The sequence below is a fragment of the Eublepharis macularius genome, chromosome 1, assembly GCF_028583425.1.
Source record: "Eublepharis macularius isolate TG4126 chromosome 1, MPM_Emac_v1.0, whole genome shotgun sequence".
In the NCBI taxonomy this organism is placed as follows: domain Eukaryota; kingdom Metazoa; phylum Chordata; class Lepidosauria; order Squamata; family Eublepharidae; genus Eublepharis; species Eublepharis macularius.
Genome location: NC_072790.1, coordinates 220769213 through 220783632, shown reverse-complemented (window position 1 = coordinate 220783632; position 14420 = coordinate 220769213). Strand labels below are relative to the sequence as shown.

Genomic DNA, 14420 nt, shown 5'->3' with positions numbered 1-14420 from the left:
TAATGACTGAAAATCTCAACCACACGTCAAATTGTGGATAAGCTCATCTTTAATTCTCTTTACAACAACATTTTGGTTGACAGAATATAGTTGGCAGCAACAAGCAACAAGATCATGGTTCTCCAGCCAGTTTTCATGCCTCCCAGTGACCCTGGTACATTGCAAAGTCCCAGAGAAAAGCTGTCTTTCCTAGTCAAATCTGTATACGGCCCGAGGAAAGATCATTTCAGCAGCTTGAATTTCTTCAGATGACTGTGCACTTCTTCCTTGGGGTAGGGGCGGAGGGCAATGCAAGTAGCAATGTCTTCAGGTTGTTCTGTCCACACTTTATGATCAATCCCGTTTTGCTGCAGGGTTGCTGCTAATGCAGTCAAAGCGCTTTCATCTGGTGCCTATGAAATGGGGGGGGGGGGGAGAAAGAGAATCAGACTGCACTCCAAGCAAACAACAAGCTAGAAGGGCGGGGTGGGTGGGGGAGACCACTTCTACTGGAGCACACCGGAACCATAAAACATCTGAGATTCACTTGGACCCCTCCTGCAGACAAGTTAACAGAACTGGCCTACATCTATGGAACAGGATCATTCCAGTTCTGTGGAAGGCATCTAATAACCTATAGTTGTAGGTTTCCCAACCCCCAGGTGGGGCCTGGAGTTCTCCCAGAATTATAAGTGGTCCAGATGACAAGAGATCAATTCCCCTAGAGGAAATTTTTGCTTTGGAGAGTAGACTCTATAGCATTATACCTTCCTAGGCTCCAGGAATTTTCCAACCTGGGGCAGAGAACCCTACACGGCTGAGCAGTTCTGGTGATCCTACGACTCCCAACTACACAGAAATTCTTGGCTAGGAGAAAGAAGCATGACAGACCAGAGGTAAGCCATCTCTCTCTTTCACAGACCAGTAAAAAAAAAATTTGGGTGTGATAAAAAATATATGAGGAGCATTTCTCCACATAGCACAGATTCAGCCACGTCGATCTGCAGAAGAGCACGATTTGAGTCCCTTCATCACGATGGCTGTGTGTGTTCATTGTAGTGGAGGGGCCATTCGTTGCTCAGTAGAAGAGTTCACTCTTTGCTGGCTAAAGATCTCCAGTTTAAAAAAATCTCAAGTAGCAAAATGGGGTGGGGGAACCTATAGGCTGTGCACACAGGCCAGGCATGGCAGACAACAGCAGGTGGATTCATTGGGAGGCAGCAAAAGCTCGGTGTGTACCTGCTACTCATCTCCTACATTCCAGCTCCGTCATCTCTAGGCAAAAAGGGCCAGAAGCAGCCAGGCTGCCACCAGCAACAGGAGGGAGGGCAGGCATGGCAGAACCAAAGAGAAAAGGAGCCAGGCCTTTTCAGATGTGAATGCCTACATGTTCTGTTCTATAATGGCAAGATTTGGGTCCAGTTGCACCTTAAAAGGCCACTTAGATTTCCAGGAAAGGAGTTTCCACTCTGGGAATCTCGTACCCTGGAAATCTAGTTGGCCTTTTAAGGCCCTACTGCACCCAGATCTAGCTCTTCTGCAGACCAACACGGCTACCTACCTGTTCTATAAGGTATTCTCTTCAGATAACGTTAACATATCTCAGGGTATCTGAAGTAGGGAGCTCTGCCTCTGGAAAGCTTACCCCCTGGAAGTCTTGTTGGTCTCTAAGGGCCATTCAAAAGCTGCTGTTCTACTGCAGACCAACATGGCTACCCACCTAAGATGATACATGTTACAAAATAAAACGTAGAGTCCCGTAGCACTTAAAAGGGTAACGAAATATATTTCAGCATCTGCTTTTGTGAATCCGGGCTCACTTCCTCAGAAAAACTGCACATGCAACGTTCTTGTTAGATAAAGCTGGCCGGGCCCAGCGGCGCCTTTTGATCCTTTGGGCCAAGCAGACTGCCCTTGTCCTTAAGGGGCAGCGGGCGCGGCTTCTGCCCCCTCCCTTTCCTCGCACCCCAACCTTGACTGGGAAGAGCCAAGCCCATCCGTCTCCACAGTTGCCGGGCAACCGAGAGAAGCCCCGCCTCCCAGCACAGACGACTCCAACGATCGAACACGCCGTTCTGATAGGACGGACCCGCCTCCTTTTCTCTCCCTCGCTCCTCACCTCCAGCACGACGGTTCTCATGCTGCCGCCCTGGGCCAAGTACGCGCCGGTGTCAGGATGGTTGTAGTACGCATGCGTCACTGCTAGGGCGGCATGACAAGCCTGAGCGACAAGGGCCCCCAACGGCCACGAGAGCGGTTCGCATCGGAGGTCTCCCCTCAGGACCACGTACTGCACCAGCGCGCGCGCGGCCATCTTGCCGTACGGAATACGCTGGGCGTTCTGGGAAACTGGGCACCGTCTTACGTCACTCCATGCGAGGTGTGGCATCCCGGTTAAAGAGCCATGTTAGCGTACGGAGGACAGCCATCTTGGTGTACGGAAGAATAAATTGTAATCATCGAGGCGTGCGTTTGTTTTGGGAAGCGCCATTTCTCACCGTAAAGGAAACCTTTTCCGTCTCTGCGGGTTCCGGCGGAAGCGTCCGAAGAAAAGTGAGGTGCGCAGGGTGTGTCGGGAAAAGGCGGTGCTTATATAGGCCGGGAGTTTCGAGTGCGCGCGTGTTGTTCGGCAGGCTGGTTCTGGTGAGTCACGGGGTGGGCTGGCTGGCTGGCTATTATGGTTTATTTCTTTATTTACTTCACTTGTATCCCGTCTTTCTCCCTAGTCAGCTTACATCGTTCTTCTCTCTTTCCTTTATCCTGTGTGGTAGGTTAGCCTGAGAGGGTGTGGCTGGCCCAAGGTCACCCAGAGAGACCATGTGGTTGCTAGTGCCAGTAACAGGCCCGGGGGGTACCTCTCCTGGGCCTAGGCTGAGGCTCATTGGATTTATGTTTTAGTCACACCTTGCCTCCCCCCCCGCCCCCCGTCGGGACCCGGGGTGGTTTATCACAGGGTTCTCCCCTCCACCACTCTGTCCTGACAACAACTACCTCGCGAGGTAGCTGGGCCAGAAGATTGTGTCGGGCGTTGTGGGCTTCCTAGTCCAGCCGAGCATAAGCAGCTGCTGAGCGCAGGGTGACGGAAGTTGCCACACCCAAGCCAGCCATGTAACAACTGTCGCTTGAGCATGTGATGGCCACGACCAGCCCTAGGTAGTTCGAGGTATAGTTTACCACAGCCTTGTAAAATAGATCTGTTTTGTGAGGGTAATGCTGTGAAATTGTGACTTGTCTAAGGTTACCTGCTCAGTTAAAGGGAGAGACTTCTTGATTAAGTGGCTTCATTACTAATGTCCTTCTGACAACTGGACAGTCGCTATGCTGGAGAATAAATGGAAACAAATCAGGCATTAAAGTTGGGAGCACTCAAATCTCCCTCACCTTCCAGTAATGAAAATAGAGGACCAGTGAAAATATGTTGTGACATGTTTTTTTGGACTTTACAGTGTTCTAATTTTAATTCTGTCTCAGTTCTGGGGATAAGAGGACTACTTCCTTAAGCATTCCTTTGTCTCAGTTTATAATTCTTCAGGAGCAGCTGTGTTTCTTGATCTTGGATCAACTGAGGAGATCTTGTGGTTTCTGTTTGCTCCCCTTTAAGAACTGGAAGTGAAAAATGGAAGCATCTAGAACCTCCTTGAGGGATGGTAAGTAAGCGAGTGTTGGAATTCAGGTGACATTCTTTTCTACTTAGGGTCAGTGTGATTTCACTTCAGTCTAACAGCAGCTGTTTACTTTCCAGTCTTCTTCCCTTAGAGGGGGAATTGGAAGTTATGAGCACCTGAGCTGATAAATAAGCAAGAGAGCGATGTATTGTCGAAGGCTTTCACGGCCGGAGAACGATGGTTGTTGTGGGTTTTCCGGGCTGTATTGCCGTGGTCTTGGCATTGTAGTTCCTGACGTTTTGCCAGCAGCTGTGGCTGGCATCTTCAGAGGTGTAGCACCAAAAGACAGAGATCTCTCAGTGAGGTGCGCAAAGACTGAGAGATCTCTGTCTTTTGGTGCTACACCTCTGAAGATGCCAGCCACAGCTGCTGGCGAAACGTCAGGAACTACAATGCCAAGACCACGGCAATACAGCCCGGAAAACCCACAACAACCAAGCAAGAGAGCATTTGCATTTCCCATAACTGAGGAACAATTACCACTTTCATTAACCAAAACCATAGAGGCATTGGCAATTTCTCTTTAATTCTAACTAAGTACAAGGTGTTGGTTGTTCATTTGTCTTGCTTTATCACTCCTTTCATCTTTTTGGCTGAAAATAGCGTAAAGCTGCTAGCTGTTAGAGTTGGATCATTCTACAACTGTCTTCCTAAAACGGGTAGTAGTCACAAAGAATCTTGCTGGTTTTGATATATAGCAGATACATTTAGGAGCAGGATCTTATACCTCAGTTGTAGCTCATAAGGATCTGAAAGAATCCATTGCCTCTTTTTCTTTCTCCTTGGAGCATCTTCCTCCTCTGCTTCAGAGATTGTCACTGCTGGAGATGCCATGTGTAAGACTTGCTTGAGCCCTGAAAAATTCCTTTGTAGGGAACTTCAATGGTGGTTCATTCTCAGAGAGATATGCCCATTGGTGTTGGCAAACCTACACACACACGTCAAATGATCTTCTGGCCCTGACACTTTGCTGTGCTTCTCTCTTGGTCTACTGTGGCCTGCATTATATCATTTATTTATTTATTTACATTACTTATAGTTAACCTTTTTCACTGAAACTGAAGGCAGATTACACTGTGTAAATCAGTGCAATCAACAGAGTGGGATAAGAATAGGATTGCAGAAATCAGAAACAAAAAACCACCAAGAAGAGAATCCCGGAGGAAAGTACAACCTAGGCAAAAACCGTGACCAACTAACTAAAGTAATATGAACAAAGACCACTTCAAAGCAATAATACAAAAATATATACTTTATAGTGAAGTAAATATGAAAGTGGATAGAACTCTAAGTGGAAGCGCTGGCACTAGTGCCAATAGGTGCCTTGAGGAAGCGAGTCCCCAGAAATCAGAAACAAAGCATAAGTATTAAAATGATAAATTAAACAGTGCAGAAATCACATAGGATAATAAATACAGCAATTGGAAGTGTGCTGTACACAGTAGTATACTCCACAGTCCTTTCCATTTTATTAAAGCAGCCTCCTAGCCCATTTGATTTTCGTATAGCCTTATATACTTTTACTTGTATACTGCCCTTCAGGACAACTTAACATCCACTCAGAGTGGTTTACACAGTATGTTGTTATCCCCACAACAATCCCCCTGTGTGGCTGAGAGACCTCTGGAAGAGCTATGACTGACCCAAGGTCACCCAGCTGGCTTCAAGTGGAGGAGGGAGGAATCAAACCCGGTTCTCCAGATTAGAGTCATGTCGCTCTTAACCAGTACATCAAACTGGCTCTAAATTTACAGATTGGGGCCACTTGGGAACAGAAAAGATGTTTCATCAACCTTGGGGGGGACCCCCTGCCCCGCTCAGGGTTGCAAATACCTTGAAGTTTTTAAAAAAATCAGGGGTGGGTGGGTTTAAAGTACCCCAAAATACACTTACATCATGTCTGGCAAGTGCAGACCTCCAGTGGTCAACTGGACAAGCTTGCCATAGGAACTAGGCCTGTTCCAACTGCTAGCTGCATCAAAAGCCAGCTTCTGTGACCTAGGAGTAGGCCTCAACTTTCCCTGGCCCTTTGGTGAATTCAGTCCCTGGCACTGCAGAAACTATAGACACCACTGATCACAAGCCCTGGCACAGTGGCAAATACAGGCTCCTGCAGCACCTTGGAGGAAACCTCACTTGTCCCTGTCACCGTGGCAAGCCCCTGCCACATCCCCCAATGACTGGACAGTCAAGAAGCATCTGCGGGCACAGAACAGGCATCTCCCCTCTGCTTCACTGCCCAACCATCAGAAAGACAGATGGGCAAGGAGAGGGGGAAAGATAAGGCAGAAGTGGGGAGGAAGAGCAATGGAGTGAGATAGGAGGTGAGGGAGGAAGACACAAAGGTTGGTGGGCAATGGGTGAAAGACATGTATAGAATGGGATGAATATGGGAATAGAGTTACGGAGAATGGGTGGTGGAACAAGGGAAGGAAGAGAGAGACAAAATACTCTGGACTCTCAAAAGCTTACACCTTGAAAAACTTGGTCTCTAAGGTGCCATTGGACTCAATTCCTACTATAAAAGAAGTGTGTGGTTAAGGGGAGGAAGAAGGTTAAAAGTGACAGGAATGGAGCGGGAAGTGGGTAAGAACCAGAGAGACGGGGTAGGGAAGACAGGAGCAAGAAAAGCCAGGGGGAATAAAAGTCCCCCTCCCTACCATTGCCATAACGTAGAACAGGGAAGAACCTAGAATGGTTCCCAGCAGTTTTCCAGGCCTCAACTTGTTACTCCTATTCTGCAATCACTCCACTGGCTACCTATCAGTTACCAGGCTCAAGTCAAGGTTTTGGCTATCCCGTTCAAAGCTCTTCATGTCCTTAGTCCCTCATATCTGCAGGAACATCTCTCGCTTTTTGCTCTATCATGGCAGTTTCACTCATCTGAACAGGGCCTTGTGCAAGTGCTATCCTGTAAATGAGAAAAATCAACAGATACCCACACATGCACATTCTCTGTAGTGACCCCCACATTATGGAATGACCTGCCTGAAGACATTGTGAAAGTTCTTACTCTCCTGGTTTTCTGTAAACTGTGCAAAACTAAATTATTCGGGAGGACTTTCTTATACAGGTAATAGGACTGTGCTGTAAGGTAATGGTTCAGATGGATGCATTAGTCTGTAGACTGTACTACTGTGTACCATATGTTGCTGTAGGTATGTTCCTGCTGGAGACTTCTGTGTTTAATATGCCATATCAATCTGCTTATGTTGTGTGTTCAGCAAGTTTTTCCAGCTCTGTATTGAATTTCTGCTTGTTTTTTTTAAGCACTGTATCAGATTTATGCTTCTTTTCCAGTTTCTGCTATCCTTCCCGTTGTATTTTCTATTGAATTTCCTGGCCATTCTATGTAATCCGCCTTGAGTCTCAGAGCTGATCTACAAGAGACAAATTACATGAGGAGGAGCACATGACAGGAGTTGCAATGTTAGCCAGGAAGCTGAGTTTTAAAAGAGATCCAAAGTCTTTGTCAATTTCCGCTCCCTACAGAGCCAGGGAGATGGCTGCTCAGAGGGTTTATTTCCTATTCCCCTCTTAGAAGGGGAGGTGAAACTGACAGAGCCTTAGGGAGGCAAAGAGGAAATTAACAAACCCTCTGAGCAGCATTTCTCTGGCTCTGTAGAGAGGGGAAATTAACGAAGACTTCCCGTCTCTTTTAAAACTCAACTTCCCAGCTAACATTGCAGCTCCCTTCACGTGCTCCTTGTGTAATTTGTCTCCTGTAGCTTGGCTCTCAGTGAGAAAAGCAGACTATAAGTAACATAAATAAATAAACAAGAATTTCTCATCATGTTGCTGCAGAGCTAGATCACCTGTATTCTCTGCACTCAGAAGCACCCCTGGATGCCCTTCTCTATTGTCTCCTTTTTCTCCACAGGTGTCTTATCCCATCTGGAAAACCTGGAGGCTTGTAGCCACCAATTGGCTCTGAAACAAGAGGAAGAGGAGCAGCAGGAGGAGAATGTGGCTAGGCTGAAAGCAAGAATCCAGGAGCTGAAGCACCAGAGAGACAAAATGAAGGCAAAGCTGAATGTGAGTCATCCTGGGCTAAGTGCAAAGTGTGTGTTGCCTCCTGGGCCAAGGATATGCTTGTCCATACATCAGGAGTAACATGGGAGGGGGAAGTTAAAGAAGACTGTGTGTGTGCAGAGGCGCAAATTTAAGCTGAATATCCAGAGGTTTGCAGTGGCTGAATGTAAAAAGCTATGAGAGTTTTTTTCAGAAATGGTTGTGGAAGGCAAGAACCTGGTTGGATACAGGGAGCTAGATGCATCCGTACCTGGTGATTTCTAATCTGATGCCCCTGTTGTGTTGGCCTGCTGCAGCTGAGAAGGCCCTGCCGCAGTTACTGAATTACCCAATTTTTTCTTCCTACTTGCTGGGGCTCGAGGCAGTTTACAGACTAAAAGGAACGTATTCATATATCATAAGACATCCAATGAACAATACTGTAATACTGAATTAAAAGGCAAGGTGGGCGACAGTGTAGTAAAAACTGGATAGTGCCTAGAATGATCATAGTAATAGACTACTGTCCTATCAGATTATGAAGGCACCCTTCTGGACTCTTCCCCTCTGCTAAGACAGTTGGTGCTTAAGGCTGTCTTAAAGCAAAATCTAGGAAGGGGTGATGAGTTGGAGCGACAGTGTGTATGTGTGTCCTCAGGATGGCAAAGTGGATAGGGAGAGCCAGTTCGGTGTAGTGGTTAAGAGTGGCAAGTCTCTAATCTGGAGAACCGGGTTTGATTCCCCACTCCTCCACTTGAAGCCAGCTGCGTGACCTTGGGTCAGACACAGCTTCTAGGAGCTCTCTCAGCCCCACCCACCATTGTTGAGAGAATAATAATTTATAAACCGCTGTCAGTGGGCGTTAAGTTGTCCTGAACAGTGGTATATAAATCAAATGTTGTTATTATGTAGTTGAACCCCTAGGAACTTGCCATGTTAGAAGTCACAAAGTAATCTTTCCTTGCATGAGGCTAGAATCTGACCGGATCAGGTGGGGAGGAGTGGGGTAAATCTTTTCCCTTACAGCTTAGCTAGTTGATTGTTTTAGGGTTCTGTGCTTGTTGCCTGGAGTGCACCAGGAGAATTCTGAGGAGGGGACATAGTAGGTCAGTGGACATCCTGCCTTTGAAGCAGTGGCTTGGAACATCTTGCCTTATGGCCCCTTGCAATTGTGAGTCATGATTCTTTGAGTTCCAGCCTGCGTTTTCGGTGCCAGCCAACCCACGAGAGAGGCCTGTTGTCGTCCTGCCTGGTTGCCATTGTTGGATAATTGCCTGTAATTACAAGTGGTAACGATCTATGATGGCTTGTCACATAAAAGCTGATGATAACAGCTTTTTGACTGTCAAGTGATTACATTAGTCATGTGAAAGCTTCAGGAAAGTGTGAACTCATTTAACTTGGTTAGAGAAGCATAGTGAGAATCTGGTTAAGGGTTCGAACTGAGTTGTGTGTTTAAATCTGTTCCAGTCCAACAGGAAGTAAACAGAGGTGTGACGTCCGGGTTGGAGGAAATCGGGAACAGCCATGACATTTGACCTTCTTGTTCTTTCTGTCCTGCCTTTCCATTGTCTTGGATCCACTGGAGCTCTTCTGAAGATGGGAGGATTTCTGCCTACAAAATGTGACTTTCTCATCTCACCCCACCTCCTCCTGTTGCAGCCCCAAATGCTCTTCCCCAAAATGTTGTTCTCTGGGATGGGACCCACAGAAACAGCACAGGGAGCATTTAGGGTTGCAGTGGGAGCAAGGAAGTCCCACTCCGCAGGAGGAAATCCTTCCACCTGGGGAAGCGCTCCAGTGGATCCAAGTCTGTGTTGTCTTCTTGGCTAGGTTAAATCTGTCGGTCATTTGGCTCACTAAGCATTTGTTGCTTACATTCTACTTCAGAAAAACTTGTCTGAGTAGCCTGTATCTAAATGTGTGTGCATTGGTTTGTATGTGTTGATGTCATTCTCTTTTGGCCTCCTGGAGACTCCCCTTTCTCTCCATTGCAAAGCCTCTTCTCTGACTGCCTGGAAAACCTCTGGCTCTGGCTGCCTTGTAAATCTCTGTACAGACCTTTCTTGTCTCTCTTTAGCTCATCAGGGGCAAAGATGGTACCCAAAGTGCTACTCAAACTCCCCAGGCCAGCAACCAAGCCGCCCTGGAATTGAGGGTGCAGAATCTCAAGAATCTCCTGAAGATGTTTCGTCTGACAGGTACCTCCCTCTGATGCATTTGAATGCCCTGCCCCTGCCCCTGGTGGCTAGTGACCTTGTGCCACCACCCAGACGCATACCAGGCGAGATCCAATTCTGACATTCTGGAAAAAGCTGTTGGCCATGATAGGTAAATGGAACTTCCGTTATTAGAGAGAGTACTTCAGAATGCCAGTTCCTATGGAACAACAGCAGGAGTTATCTTTGGCCTTGGTGCCACGAGTATGGGGTCATTTTGGTGGCTTGTATGGAAAATGAGCTGTTGGGACTAGATGGTCATTTGGATTGATCCAGCAGGGCTCCGCTTATGCTAGCTATTTATTTATTTTTGATAATCTCTAGTAAGAGGTCAGTTGACTGACTTGCCATAGTCATGAAAGAGAGTGTGGCACTCTCTTCACAGGTTAATGTTCCCTTCTTGTAGAGCAGCAGCTAATTCTGGCAACTCATTGGATCTGGGTTCTAATTCTAAATTTGTTACGGTGCTGAATAAGGACATCTTTCTGTCTCCAAGGCATCAGTGGGAAATTGACCAGAGAAGGAGTCTGCCTGTGCATTGGCACCGCCTTTGAAGGCACTTACCTGGACTCCTATTACCTGCATCTGCGCATACAGCATCCCATCCAGATCCAGCGCCACACAGTCCCAGCCTTCATCCATTTGAAACAAATAGCTGATGAATATTTACAGACAGATGTCAAGCGCTTCTTCTCTGTACTCTCTGATCACTTGAATGCTTACGCTGGGAGGAAGTTCCAGGCAGAGCAGTTACAGGTATGAGCAAGATATTTTACATCTCATATGTGCTCCAAAGAAATGCGAGTGTGTTCATGAAACAAGAGGCACGTCTCTTATTCAGCTGCAGCATCTGCTTTTGCCTATGCAGCTGTTGAATTCCTACACCTGAACGCTCTTTCAAAATACAGACATTATTGTGGCTTGGTAGCACAGTCATTATACCTGAGGGTTTTCCAAGAGCCAAGTTCAGGTGTCTGCATGTGGCTGCTTCTGAGATGAGGAACAAACAGTGAATGCTCCTGGTCTACAGCTAATGGGGCAACAGAGTGTTCCCTTTATACACCTCATCTGCTCGCCCCCATTTGCCCACGAGCTGTGTCACAGAGGGGATCAGTGAGTGAGATGCAAAAGAGGTGAGTTCAGAGTCTTCATAATGAGGAAGAGGTTGTTAAAGAGTCATTTGCCTGTAGACCAGCTTTGCAGAAAGCAGTTTGAGTACTGAAGAATGTGAGGTGTCTAGATGGGAATTCGTGGAGGGAGGGGCTGCATTAGGCCCTCGGGACCACCAACTGCATGCCCCTAGCTAACATAGCCAAAACCTGAAGCAGCCACAGGCTTCTAGTCCATTGCACCTCTCTCATGATTCCCTGACACTTGTATAAAGCAGGCACATGCTGTGTAGTAGCTATGTAACTACTTTGAATGTTGTGGCATATGCTGCATATGCATTCATTGTGCGCTCTTAATCTGCAGTGTGCCAAGTGGCCACTGGGGGGCCTCATGCAGCCACTGACTCAGCCTCCTACGCTGCAGAGCTGCTCGAGTATGCGAAGGTTTGAGACATGCTCCTATCCACATAACCGTAATAAAGTCCCCTTTTGAAAGCTATAGACTTCAAAGTCAGGCACTGAATGTTGTGAGGGGAAGGACAGTTTGCTCTTTTCACAAGTTACAGGCAGGACTGTGCAGAGGCAGCATACGTGCTTCCTGCATAAATACGGGATTGAGCAGCTGTCGGAGGTCTTTGATCCAATGACCTTCTCTAAGGCCTTCACTTTCCTGCAGGCCATGCTCCATGTCAGCCCTTCTGTGGACTGCTGCAGATGGGAGAGCAGAAGTGAACAACCGTCTCCATACCAGGGTGCTTCCATACCTCAAGGGCCACGCCATGTGCATGGGACCCTGCTCCATGCAGGAAGGGAGCCGGGTTAACCCCAAGGTTATGAAAGCAGCTGCACTAGGAAAATGACTCCATCTCAGTATCACGTATTGCAGTCCCTGCAGCGAGCCTCCCTCTGGGAAGAATGGTGGTAGTGCAAAACTATTCTGCCTGTCATCCTGTGTCAGGCTTAGGCCAGGAGATAGGATGGCGGAGTCTTCTGTTCTCTGTCAGTGCTGTCTGTAGCAGTTTGCCCAACGTGTATGTGAATTTCACAAAAAGCCCGAAAAGAACGGCACCTGTTTTTCCTGGTCCATTTCCACAGTATGTGATTGGGAACTGGTTTGTTTTGCCTGTCTTGGCTTACGAACAGCAGCGTCCAGCATAGGTTTTGCCACCCGGCTGGCGAACCTCGGAATAAGGCAGGTTGGAATTCTGAGCAAAGCAAAGTAGTCCACAAATCTAAGCTAACACCTGACATCCTGCAGCCTTTGCCAGGTTAGAATTCAAAAAGACCGCGAGTGTCACGTACGTCTGAAAACCAGAAATGTGTGTGTCTGTGACTGGCTCTGCCCGTTCTCCTCCCCCCCCTTTGCCTGCAGGAGCACTTTGCAGCTCTCCTTGCAGGGCCCTTGCAGGCGAACTCTTTGTACAGTCTGGTGGAGTTCAGTTACAGAGTGGAAGCAGGAGGCAAGACTTTCCCCTTCTTAGCCAGACTGACATATGAAGACCCAACGTGTATCCTCCCGACAGAGGCCAGCGTGGCATGGAAAGGTGAGAGAGCTGCAGGGTGGGGCTGAAAAGTCACTTGAACGGTTAAAAAAAAGTTTTTAAAATACCTAACGCCCTTTGTGAACCTTGTCCTCAAGTTTCCCCCACTGAGTTTCTGCCGACTGTTGAAACATGGCCCTGTGTGAAGCGCCATTGGTCTGAGTCCTTCGTTTTACACTTGGCAGCAATTCTGTTTGTTTACTTCGTTCATACCCCACCTTTCTTCCACTGGGGACCCAAAGCAGCTTACAGCATTCTCTCCACCTCCATTTTATTTTCACAACAACCCTGTGGGGTAGGTTAGGTTGAGAGAAGGTTGCCTTTATTCCCTGCAATTGCTCACAACCAGTTTGGGCATTGCAGAATTAATAGGTGCATCTCCAGGCACACCATACCATGCAAAACAATTATTTTTTTCCTGAGACTGAACAAGCTGCAGTCCTTGATTTTCATGGGAAGAGAGATGGGATAGGTGGTTGCTTTTTAAACAAATCTGCCTCTTGGACATTGAGGGGTGAATATGGTATATTTTGTCAGCCTATGAAAATGTATTTTACTATTTCAACAGACAGTGCCCCTCCCTGTGGCTCATGGACAATATAAAGAGCTGTCCAGCGAAAAGATAATGGGAAAGAGTGAAAGGGAGTACCAAACAAACTGTTTCTCATGAACCGATCGGGTAGCCCTCTCACTCGCTTGTTCTTTTCCCCAAACAGAAGATGCTGTGGCTTCGGGGGCAGAGATGGTAGCCAGTCACAAAGCCTTATTCTGCGAGAAGCCCCTTCACAAAGTCTTCAGATCCTTCACAGACTCAACAGAAAACCTGAGTCAAGCAGTGGCGCCAGAGCCGTCCACTTCCACGGCAGGTGTGCCTTTGCACTGCGGCAAGGCTGCTGCTTGGTAGTTCTCTAGACCGAGAGCATCTAGAGCTCGGGCAGGCAGGTCTTCCTTGCCAGAAGACCTTTCTGCTGTATGTGTTACTGACAGGCTTGTCTTTTCTTTGGCTGAGGCCATTGCAGGAAGGCTCAGTAATCTATTTCCTTCATAAACAAGTTTGTGCTTTCCAAACAAGGAGTAGTGAGACCTAATTTTCAGAGCTCAAGCTGTGTCTCCATTCAAATAAGGGTGTGGCTAGTCTAGCAGCTAGTTCCCATTTGGAGCGACTCTTGATAACTTCAGGAACTTCAGCTGTGCCTGCAGCCTTCCTGGTACACCTTCAGCTCTTGCTGGCTAAAATTCCTCCAATGAAACCAAAACCAATGAAACCAAAATGTGCTAACACAGGAGTGTTAGCTCTTCCAGCTGTTGAGGCTGTTCCCATGGGTTTGTGCTTGCAACTGTACGGTTAGGGACAGGTGGGAAGTCTCTTGAACTTCGGATGTCCCACCAAGCAGTCAGCCTCCATGCTTCTCCCTGAGGAACTAAGGGTGGGCAGAAACTTGCCTCTGAGTGGGTTACTGAAAAGCGAGCTGACAGCCAGCTAGTGACCGAGCTGCTTTTACACTGGCAGTTTTGGAGATCATGAAGCATTTGCTTTTAATTTTTTAATCAAAACATTTCAGCTGATTTGCAAATCATAACTATAGTCAAGAATAGATTGTTCACTTCTGGGTAGGAAGGCTTAACGTGGAGAAAAGGCTTTAACTTTGTGCTATTGATTTTTGTATTGGAAGGGTTCTTATTCACACTGATGAAAGTACAGCATTTATTACTACAAAAATAAAGCTCAAATATTTACCTGTTTCATTGCTCCTTCCCTTAATTGCACAGTCTCCAATAATTTTGCCCGTTCACTGGTTTCTACAAATGTATAATCATCCCTTAACAGGCAACGTAATGGGTCACCATGCTGAAGCCAAAGCATTTCTACCACCGTTAGGAATTTCAATGGGTTTT

The 14420-nt window shown here is 47.1% G+C and overlaps 2 protein-coding genes across 3 annotated transcripts; one reads left to right on the top strand and one right to left on the bottom strand.

Annotated features, from left to right (window-relative positions):
• Window positions 1-38: 38 nt before the first annotated feature.
• PTRHD1 (peptidyl-tRNA hydrolase domain containing 1) lies at window positions 39-2417 on the bottom strand. The gene is made up of 2 exons (XM_054980930.1): window positions 2099-2417; window positions 39-392 (listed from the first exon to the last, which is right to left on the bottom strand). The coding sequence occupies exons 1-2, from the start codon at window positions 2366-2368 to the stop codon at window positions 222-224; spliced, it is 441 nt and encodes a 146-aa protein (XP_054836905.1). The 5' UTR covers window positions 2369-2417; the 3' UTR covers window positions 39-221.
• Window positions 2418-2523: 106 nt separating this feature from the next.
• Window positions 2524-14267, top strand: CENPO (centromere protein O). 2 transcript variants are annotated; one of them, XM_054980909.1, is made up of 7 exons: window positions 2524-2622; window positions 3497-3626; window positions 7525-7679; window positions 9736-9856; window positions 10371-10630; window positions 12356-12527; window positions 13241-14267. In XM_054980909.1, exons 2-7 carry the CDS (start codon window positions 3596-3598, stop codon window positions 13426-13428), a joined length of 927 nt encoding a protein of 308 aa, XP_054836884.1. In that variant the 5' UTR covers window positions 2524-2622; window positions 3497-3595; the 3' UTR covers window positions 13429-14267. The 2 variants fall into 2 exon arrangements, with proteins under 2 accessions (XP_054836884.1, XP_054836893.1); XM_054980918.1 differs by lacking the exon at window positions 2524-2622 and having other exon boundaries at window positions 3477-3626.
• The last annotated feature ends 153 nt before the right edge of the window (window positions 14268-14420 follow it).

Coding starts and splice junctions, on each gene's coding strand:
- PTRHD1 (XM_054980930.1), bottom strand. CDS start 2,368: ATGCCACACCTCGCATGGAGTGACGTAAGACGGTGCCCAGTTTCCCAG. Junction 393..2,098: donor TGAGAACCGTCGTGCTGGAG/GTGAGGAGCGAG, acceptor CCCATTTCATAG/GCACCAGATGAAAGCGCTTT.
- CENPO (XM_054980909.1), top strand. CDS start 3,596: ATGGAAGCATCTAGAACCTCCTTGAGGGATG. Junction 9,857..10,370: donor GAAGATGTTTCGTCTGACAG/GTACCTCCCTCT, acceptor TCTGTCTCCAAG/GCATCAGTGGGAAATTGACC. Junction 10,631..12,355: donor TCCAGGCAGAGCAGTTACAG/GTATGAGCAAGA, acceptor CTTTGCCTGCAG/GAGCACTTTGCAGCTCTCCT.